Source organism: Thunnus maccoyii, chromosome 10 (assembly GCF_910596095.1).
Source record: "Thunnus maccoyii chromosome 10, fThuMac1.1, whole genome shotgun sequence".
Taxonomy (NCBI): domain Eukaryota; kingdom Metazoa; phylum Chordata; class Actinopteri; order Scombriformes; family Scombridae; genus Thunnus; species Thunnus maccoyii.
In genome coordinates, this window is record NC_056542.1 from 14,117,809 (window position 1) to 14,134,788 (window position 16,980).

Below are 16,980 nucleotides of genomic sequence, written 5' to 3' on the forward strand. Positions count from 1 at the left end.
AGTTCGTCTTCCTGCCATTCCACTTACCAGCAGTCACTCCCTCGTTACTGCACACATACAAAAAAAACAATCTACAAATAGATTTACAAAATGCTTACGATTGCAAGATATGAGAGAGAGAGAAAGGGGGGCAGCAAAAACATTAAGAAAAGGGGAAGGAGAGTCGTTGAGGTAGTTTATTTGAGAGGGGATTCAATCAGATCATGATGTTAAAATTAAGGTAGGTTTAGATTTTTTGGTTTTAGCACTTTATGACAGATAATTACACCATAATGCTTTGCAATAGACAGGTAGAGTGCTTGTCACTGATTTGGTTATAGCATTGTAATTTTGTATTTGTTGTGATTTATGCATGATCATCAGCTGACTTTTATTGAGAGTAATTTAACTTTCATTAAATTATACTTTTTCTTTATTTCTTCCTGCTCACTTTCTCCACTTCTTCTCTACTCTCTTTGCGATGCATCACCCGTTGCCTTGAATTTTCTTGCCCCCCCACCTCGACTCGTCCTCAGTCTCCAGCTTCTCCAGCTTCTCCTGCTCCCTCACTCGGCCTACTCGGTGCTTCTGGGATGGGTGGAGTCTCCAGATTATCCCAGTGGATACTCGCCCCATGCCAGTCTCAACTGGAGCAGGTGTGCCACCAAAGGTCACACTCTCTCCATCAGGCTCATCCACCTGGACCTGGAGGACAGCCAAGACTGTGAAAACGATGCCGTGAAGGTCAGTCACCCCCATCGGAGTGGAAGGGCTGGGGTTACGATCAGCTGTCAATGCCTGTACTTTAAGAAGGTTTTTAACATATTGTACTCTCTGCCATATATATTTTTTCTAGATCTATTCAAATGGAAACCTCATTTCTGTTCTGTGTGGCAAAAGAGAATTTGAGGAGCTTCAAGCCACAGTAAATCCCTCGCTACGCTCCTCCCCAGGTGGCTGCCTCTCTTTGTCGTTTCACTCAGACTACTCAAACACCAAGAGACACACCGGCTTCAGAGGCTTTTATACTTTGCAAGGTGAGACAAAGAGCAGGAAAACAAGTGGAGCAGTTAGTTTTACCTCTTCGCAAAAGTCCATTGTGTTTGTGTGCACATTTTATTTTTCTATAATTCCCCAGGACAGTTTGTACGTGCATGTGTTCCATCATTGTGAATGCTTTTGTAATCATACTGTAAGGAAAGTCATATTTTTAGATAAAAATTCACAATGGCTGCTGTTTGTGTTTGTTAAAGCTGACTTGGAAACAGTTTAACATGACTGATGAAAGCAAAATGTAAAATAATAAGTGTCCATGGTTACTTTACTTTTGTTACTTGACCCTGAATTTGAGCTGCAATAAATAATATAAACTTATATAACATTATTTTAGAAACAGGGTGTATATTTAAGCTAAGCCATGACCACAAAGGGTGTTTTATATGCAGTTTTGGTTTCAATTCCGCATGTTGTCTCAGCAACGCACAGTAGAAAATTGATTTGGGCCAGTACTACATTGTTTTGCAATAACTTAGCTATAAAATACATTTGTGACAGCTTGTAGATCCAACTATTATCATAATAATTAAAAGTGAATGGCTCAATTGACACCTTAAACTGCCTTGACTCTAACCCTTGTCTCTACCACGGAAAGATTCAGCTCAAGGTGACTGAACAAATAATAAACAAAGCTAAACATCAGCTCCAGGTGAACAGATACAGCAAAGATTATTTTCTTTTAATCACACTGAAATAACAAAGAGACATGTTTGGATCAACTGGTCATCGCTGAACTGTGACAAAAAGTTACGATAGGTCACCAGATAGCTGAAAGTACATTTATTGGCCGCAGAGTCAGTGAATGAAATGATTAATCCCTCTTGTGTGCCATGATTTTCTCCATCTAACCTTGAATAAATTTTCTCCCTCAGACTTTGACGAATGCCAGGACGACCCAGACAATGGATGCACCCAATTCTGTCACAACTTCATCGGAGGGTACCGCTGCTCCTGTCGCCATAGTTACCATCTGGACACAGACAAACACACTTGCACGGGTATACTTTTTCTTAGGCTCAGTAAACAAAGCACAAAGGGAGAGCAAACGAGACAGAGGAAGACAGATCAGGGAAGGAGGAACAGAACTGAAAGATGAAGTGAAAATGGGCAAATAGAAGAAGCAGAAGCAGGCTCATGGGGGGAAGAAAAGAAGACAATTAGATGAGAAGGAGGCTGATTGTCTAATACTTTTATCTTATCTTTTTTCTTCAACACAGTGAATTGTAATGAGGATCTGTCAGGGCTGAACAGTGGTCAAATATCGAGTCCCTCCTGGCCCAGTTCATATGCAGAGAACGCCAACTGCAATTACACCCTGTCTGTGGACGTACACCTTCAGCTGGAACTGCACTTCTCTGACGATTTTGACGTGGAGCAAAGCCCTGATGGCCAATGTATAGATGGACTGAGGGTGGGTGATGAGTCAGAATATGCAAATACTTCTTGGAGGTGTGTTTCTCCTAAAAATGTCTAGCTTTCAGAGTAAAGAGGAAGTTCAAAAGAAAAGTGTTGAAACCATTAATATGACTAGTGCACAAACTGTTTTAGTCATTGTGTAGTTTTTCTGTGGTTCTGTACAAATTTTGGAAAGATTTGTTCCGCCATGGCAGTGGTGGAAAGTATCTAAGTACATTTATTCAAGTACAGTACTTAAGTACAATTTTGAGGGACTTGTACTTTATTTGGGCATTTCCATTTTATCTTCTACTAAACTATATTTATTTGACAGCTTCAATTACTTTTGCAAGCTTTTAAAATACAACACATTATTAAAGATGAAACCAGTGGTTTCCAACCTTTTTGGCTTTTGACATCTTACAAAAAGCAGTGTGTAGTCGGAGTCACATTTCAGATGTCTATGAGTTGTTAACAGCTCTACTAAACAGTGATTTTTCCCTCTAAACTTCTCACATGGTTTCATTTCACCAACAATCAAAGATTAGAGAAAAAATCCAAAACCTGAAAACAGATTTATGTATCAGAACTTTGTTTTTTCTTCTTTCCTCTCCCATTAATCATCTCACGACCCCTCAGATTCATCTAGTGACCCTTTGGAGGGGCCTAACCCCTAGGCTGGGAACCACTGGATTAAACTAACTGACTGTATATAAGGTAGTTGAAACTAACTCCACCTCCAGCAGCTACAACAGTAACATGCTGCTCTAACACTGATGCTTCAGTATTAATAATCTAATGATGTCATATATAATAAATCACTCAGAGAGATGAAATGAGGACTTTTACTTTAATACTTTAAGTACATTTTGCTGCTAATACTTATGTTCTTTTACTTAAGTAAGATTTTTCGTGGATGACTTTTACTTGTAATGGAGTATTTTTACATTGCTGTATTGGTACTTTTACTTAAATAAAGGATCTGAATACTTCTTCCAGCACTGCTCCAGAGCAGGAGAGATCTGGAGACGTGTAATTGGTGCATACTGTAACATCACCTATGTTCTTTGTTCTCAGGTTGAAACTCCATCTGGGACTCTGGGGCCATTCTGTGGCAACACTCCTCCCCCATCTCCCCTCCTCACTCACTCAAATGAAGTCCAAATTCACTTCACCTCTGATAGCTTTGGCACCAACAAAGGCTTCAGCCTCCACTTCAAGACCAGAGGTACTGCAGCCTCCTCATCTGTGCCAGCAGGCACAGTTGTTGAAAACTGAGCACAAAATGATTATAATTAATCTTTTCATGTGTTAATTGCAGACAAGATCTGTCCAGTGGTGGTAACCCCACACTCCAATGTGACCCCCGAGCAACCAGAATATCATCAAGGTCAAACAGTGACAGTAACTTGTGATGCTGGCCGTGAAGCGAGCATTGTGAGTGCACAGAGAATCAGAACCTGTTATATCTTTATATTTGATGTATTTAAGCCACTACTGAGCTAATTAATCTCTCCTTTTGCAAAGCAGCAAAACTCCGAGATTGTGTCACAGTATGTGACAACATGCCAGAGTACAGGCATATGGACTTCCAATTACATCTGTGAACGTGAGTCTGACTATAACATATATATTTCTGTTTTTTTCAGAAATGTCACGTTGTTTTGAATCTCTTCTTCTTCTTTCACACTGCCTTTACCACTGTTTTTTTTTAAATATATATATATATGCTTGTGTGTAGCGGTGGATTGTGGTTTTCCTGATATCCCAGAAGATAGCATCCTTAAGGTGGTGGGCTCGAATAGCCAACGCACTCAGTATAATGACCAGATCCAGTTTACCTGCATTTCAAAGTACTACACACTGGAAGGAGATGGTGATTATTAAATATCCCTTTTCTGATATCTTTCTCAGACTAACTTTTAAAGAGAGTAAAATTTCCTGTCTTTATTGATCATTGTTTCACCATAATCTTTCAGATACATACATTTGCAGTGCCAGAGGTGTATGGGAATCAAGTGGTGGCAACACAGAGATGCCAAAATGCACTGAAGGTAGGACTTTAACAGTATTTTTAAAATATTTTTTAGACATCATTTATTTGGAGATATTTCCTTTTTCATATAAATTTGTTGAAACTTTTTGTGTATTTCAGTGTGTGGGATGCCTGAAAAAGAACCTCAAATTACAGCTAGAATTTTGGGGGGTAAGGTGGCAAACCTTGGAGAAATACCCTGGCACCTTTTGATAAAATATCCCAGCAGAGGAGGAGCGTCACTGATCAATGACCGCTGGGCTGTGACAGCGGCTCATGTAGTGGAGAATATACCGGAAACCACTTTGCAGCTGTATGGTGGACTGGTAGATGGAAGAGCAATGTTGTCTAACACAGAGTTTTATGACAAGGACAATGTAGTTGACATTACCAGTGAGAAGATCATAATCCATCCCGGCTATGCAAGAAATGCCCGTACTAATTTTGACAATGATATTGCTCTCATCAGATTCGCTACCAGGGTGAATCTTGGCCCAAACCTCCTTCCCATTTGTCTGCCAGAGGGCAACGAAGACTTGGTTGAGAATGAACAAGGCACAGTGTCAGGCTTTGGAGTAACAGACCGGGGTAGACATTCTGCTAAGTTAAGATACGCTAGTATCGGGGTGTTCTCCACTAAAGAGTGTCAGAACACACCTCCTTTCCCTAAAAACCCTAACAACCCCATGATTTTCACTGATAACATGTTCTGTGCTGGAGCGGATGGGAGGGACAGCTGCGAGAAAGACAGCGGAGGTCCGTTTGTTTTGCCCATGTTGACTGGAGGCAGTGGGCCTTTTCGTCTGGGTGGCATTGTGTCCTGGGGATCACCATGTCGGGAGAGGAGGTTCAAAGGTTATTATACCAAAGTGAAGAATTATGTTCAGTGGATTAAAAACACAATAGATGCAACAGAAAAATCTCTGAAACAGGGAAAGTGAGGGAGAAAATTATTTTGCTACTAAGCTGTAATCCATTTTGGTTCTGATTCAGATCTCTGAAATAAAAAAAATGTTATGACAATGAAGACTATAATCTTGTAATCAAATGTACTCTCATAATAATACAAGCTTTGATCACATAATTGATTTTTATATTAAAGGAAATGTCTGCAAATCAACTGAAAAGAATGTTTGTTTTGGATTAATTTAACAATACTGTATTTTTGTCTTTTTAACATTCACAATATGTTTTTTTTTCTTTCAGGCCCTCTACACAGTGAAATACTTAACTCTTGCATAATGTATACAAAGTTACTTGCTCGGCTACACTAACCACCCGATCAGAACGTGAATCCTAAATAGACCAGGGCAAAAATGCTGGCATGTGGGAATAAGAGATTTTAAGTGTCTTTACTAAACTGTAAAATGTATGCAAAATCACAAAATAAATGATCAAAATGACTTTCAGTGCAGTGTTTTCTCACATGTAAAAAATAACTTAAATGACTTATTTTGTTTTTCTTCTGTTAATACAATTTGCTCACAATTTTTCAGTTTATCCTGTTGACATAATCAATCATAAACACTCATTTCCACTGCAGTCGGCATACGATATATTGATACAATATGTAGACTGAAAACATGTTCCTGTTCACACCAACAGACAGGCAGAGGTGTGACGTGAGAATCGCACATGTTTCACCACAAACCACTAATCTCGACCCCCGTCCTTTAATATTGGTCATTGAGGAGAGTTTTAGAAACTTCAGCATTCAGTATCAATGGTACATTACAGCGTTACACACTCACTTTCTAAACCAACATTTTTTTTCATGCAGTTCTATTTAATTGTTTCCTAAATACCCACTTTTGAAAGACATAAAGATTTGATTGTTTTATCGTCTTCAAACAAATCCTGGTTGCTGTCTTAAAAGTCATGGCTCTGATGTCACTCGCTCATGTGAAGTTGCAGCATTTGGAGAGCAAATAATATTTTACTATCACTTAGTGGTGTTAGATTGAAAATTTAGGATCAATTAAAGTTTGTTCTTTGTACTTTAATGGATTTGTCTGCACTTTTCTCTATTTTAAAATGATTCTCTCCAGTATTTATTTATTTCAGAAACAATTAGCATTGATACGCAGTATACATTTATACTTTAAATAAATAAAATAAAACACACTATTCATGGTCTCAATATGATTTTGCTTTGTGGGCAAAAATTGATCTGATGGCTAATAGGCTGTTTTCACATAAGAGATTTCAACAGTAGGAAAAGCACAGGTGTAAATAATAAAATCAATGATGGCCTAATTCCATTTAGCTGCTTCAGTTTCAGGGTCCTGGTATTGTGCACGCTGGCTCACTGTCATGACTCACTGGGACACAAACAGAGCCATCGTTAATGTTATTAGTAACACCTGTGCTTTTCCTGCTATGACAAGTCAAAATGTCTGTTGTAAAAAGGGGTCTTGGTTTCATTTAAATATCTGTCTGGTCTGAAGTGAAAGTCACTAGCATCTGTGCTTGAGGATGCAGAAAAAGGTCTAACAGCCCCCTCTATTGGTAGCATGAGGGTGAAAGAGCCACTTTTTGACATAAGGGGATGAAACCTGAGAGCTGTTTAAAAACAAAATCAGGGTAGTTTTTCAGATTCAGACTACTTTATTGCCTATTGTCCAAGGGGCTGATTTAAACAGGCTCTTGTTGAGGATGGTCACAGCTGAAGGAATAAATGATTTCTTGTAAACGTTCCTTCTGGTTATTTGAACTTTCAGTTTGCAGCCTGATGCCAACAACTGAAATGCAGAGTGCAGAGGAGGATGGGTGGGGTCACTGTGGATCTGGATTGCCTTTTTGGTTATGGATTGAGAAAAAAAGTCTTGGAGTTGGAGTTGTTTGACATGTTTGATCTTGCTGGCAGGTTAACAACCTGAGTCAGTTTGTCCTTTCGTTTTTTCAAATTTGAAACAGGTCTTAAGAGATGAGACCAGTTCATATTTCAGATGTGTTGTCTAATTCACAACAGCTCTCTTTTTTAGAGGAATTACTTCAAGCATCGACCGTGTCTCTCTGTCAAGCATTCTTTTGATTTTGCCAAGATAAACAAACCACATTCCTGGCATTAACGCAGTGAGTTGCTAAACTCTGGAAACTACAGACTTTGAATCATTAATGTTCCCCCTGAATGTGAGAGACGACTGTTCCTACAGCAGCGGATGAATTTACTCATGAATATGTTTAATCTAAGGATGGGGTGGACCTCCTGTATCATCTGGTAAGTTTAGTTAGGTATCAAAATCCATATGTATGTTGCACTTAAACTGTTTTTGTCATGAATTTCTAGTTTGATTCCAAAATTCAGTGCATATACAGTCTGCTATCATTGTGGAGCTGCTTCTTACTCTAGAGCTGCTTTGTGTGTGTTACTTTCTGTGCAAACAAAATTACAGATAAGCAGTGTTTTTAAGGTTGTCTGAGTGATTCATCTATACTGTAAAATATATAAAGCCTTGACAATATTATGTGGCTGCCCTAGTTATGTTGATTGTGTCACCGTGTTTGTTCTTTTTCTGTTTGCATCAACTTTGGACTGGCAGCTCAGATGACTGATAAACAGATCGAACTGTCTCTGTTCATACACCCCTCCAGGTTTCTGTATGTGTCAGTGAGCGAGTGCTGGCCACTGCCCGACTCTGAGCCTGTAATGTATGGGGAGGTCCAGTCCCCCCAGTATCCACAGCCTTACCCTCCCAACCTGCTGAAGCAGTGGGACCTCAGTGTACCTGAGGGCTACCAGATTGGACTCACCTTCACACACCTGGACATCGAAGCTTCTGCAGGCTGCTATTACGACGCCCTTACAGTATTTTAACACATATAATATCCTAAACAACAGACCAGTGTTGTGGCGCTTAGTTTTATACCTAAGCATGAGTCAAGCACAAGACTCTTGCACATTGACAATTTGAACTTTGCACTAGGACACATCTGCCATACTCCACCCCAAAATATCTAAAGCATAGGGTCCAGATCAGATTATAGGACTACAAAGTAAATATTTGACTTATAATAGAAGATTCATACCTAGGCTAAAACTCTTAATACATAGCAGATCTTCTTTGAAGTTTTTCCATCATTGCCAACATGTGTTTTGGTGTCTCCTGGTGAAAGTAATTTCTGATGGGCAATACAACAAACCTCTGTTATTCTTGCAATAGTCTGTCATTGGTAGTGATCTCAAAAGGAGGAAATCCTATGTTGTTTTGGGGGTTTTTTTGTTTGTTTTTTTTATTCACATGACCACTAGTGGATCTCCAAGTCTTGGCATCACATTTGTCCCTGGCATCTTGCCAGGGACAAATCTTCATTGGGAGACCATATAACTAAACACTCCTGCTAACAGGGTCACAAATATTTTCTCCTTTGGAGAACAAAGAGAAAATTTGTATGTAATGAAAATCCGTATGTGTTCCTTTTACTTTGTTTACTATACTATGCACTACAGGATGTACCATGCCTGTTTGGGCAAGAACTTAAGTAATGAGAGGACTTGAGATTTTAGTCACATAGTATCTAAATGACTCAGCTTGGGCTCATAGTGAAACACAGAAGACTTGGGTTGCAAATTTGGCCACAAGTTTCGTGACTCAACTGCAATAGATTTCTCTCCAAGTACATAGTGTATTCGGATTTATCTTTGTCAGCAATTGTGCAATAACTTTTTTGGCAATGTGTTCTGCATAACTGAACTCAAAAAAAAATCCTTCAGGTTCTCTACGATGACAAGGTCCTGGGGAAGTTTTGTGGCCATGAGAATTCTGCTGATGGGCATCACCCAGGCTACCAGCCCATCTTGTCTCCAGGCAACAGACTCACACTTGTATTACAAACAGATGACAACAACCCAGAGCGTCACCAGAATGTTGGTTTCTCTGCTCAGTACCAGGCGATAGGTAGTACTTCTCCATCATTTGTCAGCTTTTCTGTCACTTCCCTTGACTGCATCATCTCCCATTACTTTCACGACTTTCTCATCATCAGACATAGATGAGTGTTCTGGTCCAGTACCTGGTGATGGCTCGGGCCCTCTCTGCTCTCAGATCTGCCTCAACACCCTTGGCTCGTACCTCTGCTCCTGTCACCACGGCTACGAGCTTCGCTCAGATCAGCGCACCTGTGTGTGTGAGTATAGTGCAGATACATGCGTCCCATCAAAAGCCTCACACATAAAGAGGAGGTGGGTTGGTGGAGGGAGCTGCAGCAACAAAGATCAATCTGGCAACACTGGACACTGATGGTGAATAAAGGAGTACTTCAACATTTTGGGAAATATGCTTATTTACTTTCTTTTTTAAGAGTTAGAAAGGAAGATCAATGTCAGATTCATGACTTTTATGTACGGAGTTGGAGACAGGAAGTGGTTAGCTTATGTTAGCACAAAGACTGGAACCAGGGGGAAACAGCTAGCCTGGCTCTGTCTAAAAAATCTCTTAAGTTAATCAATTAACATGTATCTGGTCTGTTTCATCCATACATAAACAGAAATATAAAAGCAAAAAATTGTGGTTTTAGGCAGAGACCCACAGGAAACAACACCCAAGTCCCCTTAAAACAACAAATGGTCATTATACAGATTAAACAAATAAATGAGCTTTATAGCTGATGTTAGGCATAATTTTTGACTTTCTACAGAGCCAGACTAGCTGTTTCCCTTTGCCACCAGTCTCAATGTTAAGCTGCAGGCAACCCGTTCCTGACTCCAGCAGTTGTTAACATACAGACATGAAATACAATCTTCTCATCTACTTCTCAAAAAGAATGCCAATCAGCTTATTTTCAAAAATGTCAAACTATTCCTTTAATACTCAACCAAAATTCATAGTATTGCGTTGTAACTCCACTGAAGTATCACTAAACTCTCAGCGATAGTTTGAGTTGAAATGAGGTTGAATGATGAACGATGAATCTTCGTTTAGGGGTGAACCTTTTTCTCATGCCTGAATATTTACAATATTATGATTTCTCTCTTTTCACTGTTCCCAGTGTCCTGCCATGGTGGTATATTTGATGAGCTAGAGGGACATCTGTCCAGTCCAGGATACCCACACCCCGCACCTCATGCTGTGTCCTGTCAGTATGTTATCTCTGTAGAACTGGGCTTCACTGTCTCTCTCAACTTCACTGACAAATTCCAGATTGAGAGCATGGACACTCAGCAAGGCCCAAGCTGTCTCTATCACTGGTTGGAGGTATAATGACAAGTAGCTTCCTTAATATACACTTTTACAATGAAAAAATGGGCTATAAATGGAACACTAGGCTGATATTTCATTCAATAAATGTACTGTGTTCTCTGCTCGCAGGTGACCATCCCAAACAGTCAGCCTGTGAAGCTGTGTGGTGGAGAAAGCCCAGGTCTGATAACCACAAACTCCAACATTGTCAGACTGGACTACCACACTGACAATGAGGGCCAGAGCAGCGGCTGGAGCCTGGACTACAGCACACACAGTGAGGGAGGGAGTGGAGGGATGGATGTAGAAACTTGAGTGCTATTGTCAAATCATTCTGGCACTCAGTAAAATAAAAATTACCACTTCACTGTCTGATTAACTCTATCAGTTAACTATGCAATGTTTAATGTTTTCTTGTCTGTGGTGTTTCCAGGAGTAAAGTGTCCATTTCTTGGCACTATAACTAAAGGCAGGGTTACTCCTGTCTTAAGTGAATATTTCTACAGAGACTACATTTTTGTGCGCTGTGACCAAGGATACAAGCTGATGATGGTTAGATGAAACTTTTTTTCTTATAATGTGCACTTGTTTATTTGTTGTGTGCGATATTTATATTTCAAAACCCTCTTTTCTCTGTCAGGATGATCAGGAGATCGAGAGCTTCTCTGCAATGTGCCAAAACAACGGACAGTGGCACCTCCCTCTGCCAGAATGCCGCAGTATGTTACCTTTACGCTCAGACAAAACATTCAATGTTTTTGTGATTTAACCATGAGAATTAAGTGAATTTTTTAATCTCATGAGCCAATACATGCAAAATATTGATATGTCCTTGTGTTGTTCTTCTGCAGTAATTGATTGTGGAGAACCCGAACCATTGCTGAATGGAGGGGTGACCTTCCTGTCTGGCTTTCAGAATCAGTACCGCTCCGTTGTTCAGTATCACTGTAATGAGCCATTTTACTCTCTCCTTGGGGGCATTAATGGTGAGAATTTATTTGCATAAATTTTTCTATGATTCACAGTTTTAGATTTTTCCTACCACTCTTAGCAGCCATTGGCAAACTATTGAAACCTGCTTGAGTTGTATAATCCATTGTGGTGAACTACATTCATTTTTTGCCAATGTGACATTATCATTGTGTGGTAATGCAGTTTAAGTGCAGATTGATTTATCCACTGAATCACCTACACTATGTTACAGATTTAGGAGAGTGCTAATAGATTAATGGTACAGAAACGAATGGAAACTAACAGAAGCCTGGAAATATATACAGTTTACACATATTTAGCAAAATGATCAACTGTGTATATATGATTTATAGAAAATGGGCTACAACTATAGCCTGTATATTAAGATGGATGTAGCGAGGTTTGGTGTCACCAATTGGTTTTCATTGCAGCTGGTTTGAAACCCAGATTTGCTGCTTATGGTTGGTTGGCACCATATTTCTGTTTGGAGCCAGGACCTTCCAAATAAGGAGTACAGGGTGTTGTCCTCTTCACTCTGGAAACACGCCTTGCTACCTTGGACTAAAACTAATGCTAGCTTACCGGAAACACCGAGCAGTGCACACACAACGTTAGCTACTTTAGCTAAATTATGCTAACACGGCGTGTATCATAATCAAGTAAGAATGAACTCAACAAAATATTGCAGCAATACTCTGACTCAGTGCGAGTCCTGGAGCCCGGGAGAGCAGCAGCTAAGTGAACTGTCTCACAAGGCTGTCAATCAACGCCTACACGGCAGACATCAAAGCCTTCTAAAAGTCCTCAATTTTCAAAATGACTACCAGCACACTTATTAGTGGGCCCAGATTTAGAGATTGAAACCATAATGACTCGTTGAAAAAATTACAAACTTAGTATTCCTCGAGAGAAGTTGATGCTTTTTAAAGGGATTTTTTTGAGCCAGCATCTAGCAGCATCAGTGGAATTGCACTTTAAGGTACTTCTGCATTGGCTTCAGCCTCAAGCCTTGGTAGTTTACTGCTTGGCTAAAACATGCAAAAACAGTGGCATGGTTCTTAAAGAGCAGCTTAACACCAAGTTGAAAAACAGTTTTTCACTGCCCTCCCAGCATCACTGATGGGTCAGATCAGAAGTGTGCTCTGTATTTTTTTATATGTTTGGGGAGAGAGAGACGGGGTATGACACGCAACAAAGGTCCGCTGCTGGAATTAAACCGCGGACATTGTGGTTATCTTGCATGTGGCATGAGTCTTAACCAGTATGCTACTTCCACGCCAGTTGTGCTTTGTTGCATGTGTAAACACACTCTACAGTGATGTCACAGTGTACTAACCCACCCTGGTGTACACCTCTAAATCACTGCAGGGGGTGAGAAGTTAAACCACTGCCGGTCAGAAATAATCAAGCATTTCAGCTGTTGTTATATTTGGTCTTAAGCCAAAGTTTAATGTCAAACTATATTTTTCTTTTGTCTCTCTGTTCCTCAGTTAGTTTCACTTGTGAAGCAGACAGAAGGTGGAGATCCAACCACGATGTTGTTGTCTCTCCAACATGCATACCAGGTATTGTTTTTCATCACAAACATAAAACCCTGCAAATCACAATCTAGATCTAAGTATAGAATTAGTTTTTTAGTCTTTAATTGGAACATGAAGTCTATGCTTGTGTGAAATCCATTTCCCATACATCTGTGTCCCATCCAGTTTGTGGCCAGCCAACAAAACTCATCTCTGCCTATCAGAGGATCATTGGAGGAAGTGAAGCTCCAGAGGATACCATCCCGTGGCAAGTGTTACTGAACATAGATGGAAGAAGAGGAGGTGGCATGGTGATTGGAGACCGCTGGATTATGACTGCAGCTCATAATCTAATATATAATGGGGAGAAAGCATCAAATGAAACAGTGCGGGTAAGAGTGATGCCATAGATGTTATGTACATACCCAGTGCCTCTATGTTTTTGAATTGACATTTATTTCCTCTTACACTGCTGATTTGCAGATTCACATGCTGGTTGTTCCATGGGCTGTTTGTGTTGTCAACTGGCATATGTTGGATCACATTCAGGCTTGAACATGTATGAATGTATTTGCCAAATGTTTGCCAAGGGGCAGCTTCTGGGAGCTGGCCAATCAGAGCAGAGTGAGCTCTTCAGGAGGGGGGCCTTAAAGAGACAGGAGCTAAAACTGCCTGTTTAAGACATTATTTCCTCTTTATGCTGTTGATTTGCAGATTTTCATGGGAGTTAATGAGGTCAAAGAATACGACTCCACTCCCCCTGTGTATGCTGACTCAATCCATATGCACCCTCATTACAACAACCCCAGCAAAGTAGACTTCAACAATGATATTGCCTTGATCAAACTGCAAAACCAGATCACATTCAACTCATCTATAATGCCAATATGTTTGCCAGCAGAGGGTGCCACATACGTCACTGGCATGATGGGGTAAGGAAACACCTGAGGATTTTCACTGTGTAATTATATAATCCTTTTTAAAAACTTATATTATTTATTGTCATGTTTTTTTTTTAAATACATCTTGCATTTAAGTCTTATTTTTTTTGCTTTTTTCCCCTTTGCTCTGCCTTCTTGTGAATCTTGTCCAGCTTCTAGACAGGAGACTCTGATTTGCTTTTTTCTTCTGAGTTCACTAAAACTGTCTGTACTACATTTTTTTCAGACTGGTGTCAGGCTTTGGCATCATAGAAATTGCTGGCAGACGGATTGTAACAAATAAGCTGAATTACGTGCAACTCCCTGTGGTCAGCCAGCAGACATGCATTCATTCAATCAATTCTCTGAAGAGGACAAGGAACCATGTGCCATCTGTGTCAAGTAACATGTTTTGTGCTGGAGTCCCAGAAGGTGGAAAAGACTCCTGTCAAGGTGACAGCGGAGGCCCCTTTGCTCTGGAGGACAATGGACGATTCTGGGTTGCAGGGATTGTCAGCTGGGGGGTTGACTGCGGAAAGCCAGGCAAATATGGAGTCTATACCAGAGTCGCCAACTACCTGGACTGGATCAAAAAGACCATGCAGGAGAACTGAATGTAAAGTAATTCATTACATGTGATGATCAAAACAAAAGTAAAAGCCAAAGCATTTACAATAAAATCAGAAAAAAAGTAATTTTGTTCTAAATGTACTCTTGTGTAAAGTTAATGCGTACATGTGTGTCAAGAAGAGCTATGAATAAAGTTCTTCCATTGACAATAAAATACAATTATAAATATTTCAGAATTTCCTAAAGTTATTGAACATATTTATTATTCACTTAAGTCATCGTATTGTATTTAAATCTCCAAAAAGCATTTTTTCCTCTGCTTTAAATAATGCGACATAATGCAGATTTATAGTATGTGTCTTTTCGTGGATCTCAGATTAGTCATAAATCTTTTCTCTCGTAAAGATGAATTAGTATTCACTTCATCTCCTTCCTACCAACTTGCTATTTGTCTTTCACTCTAGCACTGGCTTGAACTATGTATATTGTTATTAACTACTGTGTATGTCTACAATATACTGCGAGTACTAGTTACTTAATTTCTAGTGGTGAACCTACAAAGACAGTAGGCTCTCCCTCCATTGGCTTTTTGGGTCTGCAAACAAACTCCTCATTCTCCTAGTTTGATTTCACTACAACTCATGGTTGCATTTATTTTTGCCAAGACAAGCAAAGCCAAATACTGGGGATAAGAGTCCATTGCAAAATACTACTAGCTACAGCCACCTGACATTAATGGTCCATTTGAGCATGAGAAATTTCTCCTGAAACAGCACATCAGTTCACACAGAGATAAACTTGTTCCAGACATGAGGTGGACCTACTGTATTATCTGGTAAGTTTGATCTTATTTTTAACCCGCATGTTGCAAGTTTTAATGATATTTTCCTTTTTCATGAATTTCATTATTATGAATTATTATGATCATTATTTTCAAAAATGTGCAGTACCTACTATACATGTGAAACCACTTATAATATGTCATCATTCCTGCATTATGCATTGTTGACAATCAGTGTTCTAGATATGTAGTTTTTATGGTTGACTGAGAAATCAGTTTCTCAGAATAGGGAAAACCACAGCAATCTTATGTGGTTGCAAAGGTAAAAAAGTGATTGTGTCACTGTGTTTGTTCTTTTTCTGTTTGCATCAACTTTGGACTGGCAAGTTCCAACTCGCTCTGTTTATGCACCTTTCTAGGTTTCTGTATGCGTCAGTATGTGAGTGCTGGCGGCTGCACTGCTCTGAGCCTGTAATACATGGGGAGGTCCGGTCCCCGCAGTATCCCCAGCCTTACCCTCCCAACCTGCTGAAGCAATGGGACCTCTGGGTTCCCGACGGCCACCAGATCCAGCTGTCCCTAACACACCTGGATATTAAAGTGTCTGCAGGCTGCTATCAAGACTCTCTTACAGTCAGAGCCATACTGAGACCTAAGATTAGATAATATTCCAAGAAATAGATCAATGTTTTTGAACCCAGATTTTAGTTGAATATTTATTTCTTCACTTTGACTTGATGACTGGCACAAATTGAGGTCTTGAATTGGAACCATTGACTCCGTCATCAACTACAAATCTTAGTAGGACAACTCTAAAAGTGTATCTGTTTCTTCATCGTAATATACTGTAAACCATGTCTGCGTGTTCACATGGCTGCAGGCTATGAATACTTATTTTAAAGGGGACGTATCATGCACATTTCAAGGTCTATATTTATATTTTGGGACACTACTGGTATAACTGCATGATTTGCAGCTCAAAAAATTCCTCATTTATTTTAAGCTGGCCCTTTACGCAGCCCCTCGGTGTAGCCTGTCTTAAACAGGCCGTTTTAGCTCCTGGCTCTTTAAGGCCCCCCTCCTGATGAGCCCACTCTGTTCTGATTGGGTAGCGGCTCTGGAAGACACGTAAACAAACAGTAGTAGTAGAATTTCACTTTTCTTTACTGGAAATGGAAACTTCTTAAATACATCCAGTGTTTCTCCTATAATTGTACAACAAGAACCCCCTCCAGGCCAAAAAATATTTTTTTAATGCCAAAAATAATGCCAAATATCCATTCATTCGGAAATTAATAGCATTTGGGAGCCTCTGTACAGCGCTGTTCCGAAACATGAGTTAACCTCTGTGTCATTGCCTGGGAAACTCTTGCTAGCGTAGCTCATTTTAAGGAATAGGGCAGTGTGTAATATGTGTGCGTAGCGGATGAGTTAGCAATTGAGTGAAAGAGCGAGTGGCAGAAAAATGACGGTGAATGCGAGTGGGGGAAAGGAAAAGGTTAGCAGTGCGTTTGTAGTCTGGCAGTAAATGTACAGTATAGACTACAGTGCATCAGTTAATAAATGTGGCAGC

At 39.9% G+C, this 16,980-nt stretch overlaps 2 protein-coding genes across 2 annotated transcripts; both read left to right on the forward strand.

The window, feature by feature from the left end:
• The first annotated feature begins 131 nt into the window (after positions 1-131).
• LOC121905021 (complement C1s subcomponent-like) lies at positions 132-5,868 on the forward strand. The gene is made up of 11 exons (XM_042422924.1): positions 132-220; positions 516-723; positions 836-1,016; positions 1,908-2,033; positions 2,253-2,446; positions 3,508-3,658; positions 3,752-3,867; positions 3,961-4,039; positions 4,172-4,306; positions 4,410-4,484; positions 4,586-5,868. Exons 1-11 carry the CDS (start codon positions 204-206, stop codon positions 5,404-5,406), a joined length of 2,103 nt encoding a protein of 700 aa, XP_042278858.1. The 5' UTR covers positions 132-203; the 3' UTR covers positions 5,407-5,868.
• A 1,218-nt stretch (positions 5,869-7,086) lies between these two features.
• On the forward strand, positions 7,087-14,854 carry LOC121905020 (complement C1r subcomponent-like). The gene is made up of 13 exons (XM_042422923.1): positions 7,087-7,685; positions 8,060-8,273; positions 9,180-9,363; positions 9,452-9,592; positions 10,454-10,659; positions 10,774-10,921; positions 11,078-11,196; positions 11,285-11,363; positions 11,496-11,630; positions 13,107-13,181; positions 13,323-13,528; positions 13,851-14,068; positions 14,304-14,854. The coding sequence occupies exons 1-13, from the start codon at positions 7,627-7,629 to the stop codon at positions 14,668-14,670; spliced, it is 2,151 nt and encodes a 716-aa protein (XP_042278857.1). The 5' UTR covers positions 7,087-7,626; the 3' UTR covers positions 14,671-14,854.
• The last annotated feature ends 2,126 nt before the right edge of the window (positions 14,855-16,980 follow it).

Coding starts and splice junctions, on each gene's coding strand:
- LOC121905021 (XM_042422924.1), top strand. Junction 724..835: donor GTGAAAACGATGCCGTGAAG/GTCAGTCACCCC, acceptor TATTTTTTCTAG/ATCTATTCAAATGGAAACCT. Junction 4,307..4,409: donor CTACACACTGGAAGGAGATG/GTGATTATTAAA, acceptor ATAATCTTTCAG/ATACATACATTTGCAGTGCC.
- LOC121905020 (XM_042422923.1), top strand. CDS start 7,627: ATGAATTTACTCATGAATATGTTTAATCTAAGGATGGGGTGGACCTCC. Junction 9,364..9,451: donor TGCTCAGTACCAGGCGATAG/GTAGTACTTCTC, acceptor TCTCATCATCAG/ACATAGATGAGTGTTCTGGT. Junction 11,364..11,495: donor CCCTCTGCCAGAATGCCGCA/GTATGTTACCTT, acceptor GTTCTTCTGCAG/TAATTGATTGTGGAGAACCC.